The sequence below is a fragment of the Macaca thibetana genome, chromosome 5 (assembly GCF_024542745.1).
Source record: "Macaca thibetana thibetana isolate TM-01 chromosome 5, ASM2454274v1, whole genome shotgun sequence".
Classification (NCBI taxonomy): domain Eukaryota; kingdom Metazoa; phylum Chordata; class Mammalia; order Primates; family Cercopithecidae; genus Macaca; species Macaca thibetana.
In genome coordinates, this window is record NC_065582.1 from 160,926,943 (window position 1) to 160,931,811 (window position 4,869).

The 4,869-nt window shown below is 43.0% G+C and overlaps 1 protein-coding gene across 1 annotated transcript; it reads right to left on the reverse strand.

Annotated features, from left to right (window-relative positions):
* Positions 1-2,314: 2,314 nt before the first annotated feature.
* LOC126954814 (60S ribosomal protein L39-like) lies at positions 2,315-2,699 on the reverse strand. Its single transcript, XM_050790719.1, has one exon. It carries the CDS (start codon positions 2,648-2,650, stop codon positions 2,495-2,497), a length of 156 nt encoding a protein of 51 aa, XP_050646676.1. The 5' UTR covers positions 2,651-2,699; the 3' UTR covers positions 2,315-2,494.
* Positions 2,700-4,869: the final 2,170 nt, after the last annotated feature.

Here is a 4,869-nt window from a genome sequence, read left to right on the forward strand (position 1 = left end):
TGCCTCAGCCTCCCGAGTAGCTGGGATTACAGGCATGCACCTCCACACCGGCTAATTTTGTATTATTAGTAGAGATGGGGTTTCTCCATGTTGGTCAGGCTGGTCTCCAACTACTGACCTCAGGTGATCCACCCGACTCAGCCTCCCAAAGTGCTAGGATTAGAGGCATAAGCCACCACACCTGGCCATATTCATTTTTTTAAAAGTTCATTTCTTGGCTAATATGGTGAAACCCCATCTCTACTAAAAATACAAAAAAAAAAAAAAATTAGCCAGGTGTAGTGGTGGGCGCCTGTAGTCCTAGTGACTTGGGAGGCTGAGGCAGAAGAATGGTGTGAACCTGGGAGGCGCAGCTTGCAGTGAGCTGAGATCATGCCACTGCACTCCAGCCTGGGTGACAGAGTGAGACTCCTTCTCAAAAAAAAAAAAAAAAAAAGAAAGTTCGTTACTGTCTATTTTTGTGTCACATTTTATACTCTTATTTATTTCATCTTATTCCTTCACTTTCACTTTCTATTTTAAATACCTGGAACACATTTATTTTTCAATTCTTTTTCAGATTGTTTTACTATTTTAGTTTCACTTGAAGCAAAAAAATCTATCAATATTGATTAGCTCTTATCCCTTGGAGATAGATTTCTTTTTATCTTTTGGACTTTTAGTTTTCAGGTTTACTTAAAGCTTTATCCTTTACTGTCTTCTCTCTTTTCCTCTTTTTCTGTCTATTCTTCTTTTCTTATCTAGGAGTTTTGAGTTTCCTCTATCAGCCTGCCTGCTAATTGAACTTTATATTGATTATGGTAGCTCTTGCCTATTGGCAATGTGGGTGCCTTAGTGAACAAGTGGCTTGGTTCAGGTCCTGCCTCTTGTTCTGTCTTGATCACTGTCCACCTAGTCCCTCAGCTTCACATAAGCTAAAACCTCAAGTAGTTGTTTGTAGGCGCTTTTAGCAATCTCTTGTCCTAAGTGGAGAATATACCAGTCTTAGTTTCAGTCCTGAACCCTGTCTCACCTACAGCATATTCAATTCCTGTTTCCTTGGAGCCAGATTAGCTTAGCTACACCCAGAAGCCAAAGTCTTGCCCACAAACTGCTGTATGTTTCTCTTCTGTTTCTGGTCTGCAAAACTGACTATCTCATTTGCGAGCTCAGTTATACCCTTTTTACATGCTCCATTAAAAAAATATTATCTATAGCTACTACATATTTATGGCAGAATGGGTGACACAAATGTGTATTTACACAAATGCTGTCTTGACCAGAAGTACTTTTCTGATTTTTGAACACAATGGACAATTGCTTCTATGTTACAATAAATGCCAGGATAAAAGAACCATATCCATGAACATTATTTGTGACCCAGGTCGACATTGTTTTCTTGTTCTGGTGAAGGTGGATACCAGGATGCTGTGAGTTGAAGACTAAGAGCTGGAGCCACCCACCAAGAGGATGCCACTGTTGCAAAGATGGTTCCCCAGGAAAGACAGGAAACAGATCATGGGAAGCTCTGTTTTGTTGAATCAGAGAGATTTTAATATGTTTATAATCAGATAATAAAAAGCCAGAATAGGGAAAGCAGCTGGAAGGTGGCACAGATTAGTGATTAAGAATATAATCTTCTGAGTCAGCTAGACTTGGTTTGAAGAGGAGCTCTGCCCTTCACTGTGTAACTTAACATTCCCATCTGTAAAGTGGGGACAGCAATGGGATCTACCTCATGGGGCATCAAGAGGATTAAATAAGAAACTGTATGTGATTAATTTAGCACAAACACTAACACTTAGTAAACATATAAAAGCTCTTAACCACAATTATAACTGCTGTAATTGGTTACTTTCATGTGTCAACTTCGCTTGGCCACAGTGCCCAGCTATTTGGGCAAACACCAGTCTGGACATTGCTGTGACAGTATTTTAAAGGTGAGATGAGCATTTGAAACAGTAGATTTCGAGTAAAGCAGATGATTGTCTATCACGTCAGTGGGCCTCCTCCAATTAGCTGAAGCCTTAAGAGGAAAAGACTAAGGTCCTTCAAGCAAGAGGATATTCTGTCTCCAGACTGCCTTCAGACTTGAGCTACAACATCAAGTCTTCCCAGGGTTTCCAGACTGCTGAGCTGCCCTGCAGAATTTAGACATGCCAGCCCCACAATCACATAAGCCAATTCCTTAAAATCTGTGTATCTATCTATCTATCTATCTATCTATCTATCTATCTATCTATCCATTCATCCATCCACCCATCTATCTACCCATTCATCTACCTACCTATCATCTATCCATAGATCTAATCTATCATCTTTCTTTTTTTTTTTTTTGAAATGAAAGGCCTCACATATTTATTACTGAACCCAGCCAACCAACGCATTCATAATAGACTCAGAGAGGAAAACACGTCCAACTCTCCAGATAGTGGTGACATTTTCAGTTTGATATGGTAATGTGATCATGACCTTCAGACAGCACAAATATGTGTGCCATCTCATGTGCAATTCCTTACAGACCTAGCTTGGTTCTTCTCCAATGTCTCCTTTTGGAGTTGTACCTGATTTTATTTCCAGTTTTCATCCAAATCCACTGGGGAATGGGACGATTTTGCTTTTGTTTCTTGGCCAGGAATTGCTTAATCCTGAAAGTCTTGTGAGAAGACATGGCGAGAAGCAGAGGCAAGAACACACCACGATGGCGGAGAAAGGAAAAGAGTAATCTATCATCTTTCTTATCTGTTTTGATATCATCTATCTTTCTTATCAATCTATCCATTCGTCCATCTATCTAATCTATCTATCCATCAATCATCTTTCTTATCTATCCATTTATCTATCTATCTGTCTATCTATCTCTCATCTTTCTATCTTCTATGCAATCTATAAATCTATATGTCTTTTGTATCTATCTGTTTTATCTATTTCTTATCTATGTATATATCTATCTAACATCTCTTATCTATCTATCTATCTATCTGTCTATCTACCTACCTATCTATCTATCATCTACCTATCCATCCATCCTATTGGCTTTGTTTCTGTGCAGAAGGCTAACTAACATTGGTGGTATAGGAGGGAGACTTTCCTGAGGAGGCAGAGCATATGTGCCTTAGACAGGAAGAGGGGCTCCTTAGATAGATCTCTGGGATGGAGGGGAAACGAGGAGGTTTGGGGGTGCAGCGGGACTGTGGACATCTTCTCTGATGACTATTCTTTCTGGGATAAAGAAAGTGGGGTCACATCATGGCCTAAGGGGAGGCACTTTTTAAAGGACTGTGGGAAATCAGGGGCTCTAGTGCTGAAAAGGGCCCCAGGGAGCATGGAGGTCCTGCTGAGGCTGAAGACCATGATCCACGATGTGCCCATCTGTAGGACCAGGAGGCCTGATGTGGGAGAGAACAGCAGGCTAAATCCAGGGTTGGTCTCTACAGCAGAGGGAATCGCAAGCCTGTCAGCAAGTGAAGAACCAGCATTGGCAAGAGTGTGGAGGCCTCTCATCAGAGTTCTCAATACCTGCCTACTCCCTTGGCATCAAAGGAGAACTAGAACAAAGATTTCCACTGAGAGGGAATGGCTGTGTTTATCCTCAGCATAGGCAAGATATTTCTCAGCTGTTTCTCTCACCCACAAACTGGGAAAGTTGTCTATAGGCTTCTTTTAATAATGCACGAGCAGAGGTGTGGAGAGCCAGAGACTAGGAGGTTATGGAGCCAAGGAGAACCCAATCACACGAATCCATGGAGCTGGAAGCCCTTGGAAGCGAAGGCCAGAGAGATCTCACCAGCAAGATCCAGGCCTCGGGAATCTCAAGTCCATAGAATCAGGAATCATAGTTCCAATCCCTGAGCTTGAATCTGAAGGGTTATGAGGTAAAAACTGCCTGGAGACAGCAGTCGAGACAGCAGTCCCTGGAAGGGGTGTGTGGGGTGGCACTCCAGCCTCTCTGAAGCAGATCCCAGCAGGAAACAGCTGTCTGAGAGAGTCCCTGCTCTCTGACTGTGACCACCCTCCTCCATGCTCTGAGCCGGCTTATCTCCTGGGCTGAACGCCAGGCCTGTGTCCTCTCATTCGGAGTTGTCTTCATTCATCCTTGTTCTGGAGAGGCCTTGGAGCTTAGCTGGTGAGTGTCTGAGACTATGTGATCTGCATCTGTGCTGAGTGCCCCTCCAACTGCGAGGGGTGGTGGTGCGGGGTACAGGACACCTCCCCTCTTGCTGGCCTGGCTGATGGCAGCAAAGGCCAGCCAAAGTAGCAAAGAGGTGCTGGAATCTGCAGCTAAGACCCTTACTTTAAGGATTATAAATGAGTCCCAGATTACTTCTTTGAGATCAAGCTCTGAAAGATTGGTTGATACACAAATACAGCAAAATGGTGAAACACTTTTCTACACAGGTTGGCATAAATGTGAATTCTGGCCCTTCCTTTCTCATCATATCTGACAATCTTGAGCAAGTTCGCATTCACAATTGCTATTTATTGCATTTAGACTCAATGTAGAAGTTGTGAGTTATAGGTTGTGTCTAAGGGACTTTTTTTTTTGGCCAAGTCTGGGGCTAGGCTTAGGGCTAGTAGCCCAGGGATTGGTTTGCATGTCCATTTGCTTAAAGGCAGTTACTTTATTTTTTTTTGTTTTGTTTTGTTTTGTTTTTGAGACAGAGTCTCACTCTGTTGCCCAGGCTGGAGTGCAGTGGCGAGATCTTGGCTCACTGCAAACTCTGCCTCCCAGACTCAAGCAATTCTTCTGCCTCAGCCTCCCAAGCAGCTGGGATTACAGGCGCCCACCACCACACCTGACTAATTTTTGTATTTTTAGTAAAGATAGGGTTTCACCATGTTGGCCAGGCTGGTCTCAAACTCTTGACCTCAAGTGTTCCTCCCGCCTCA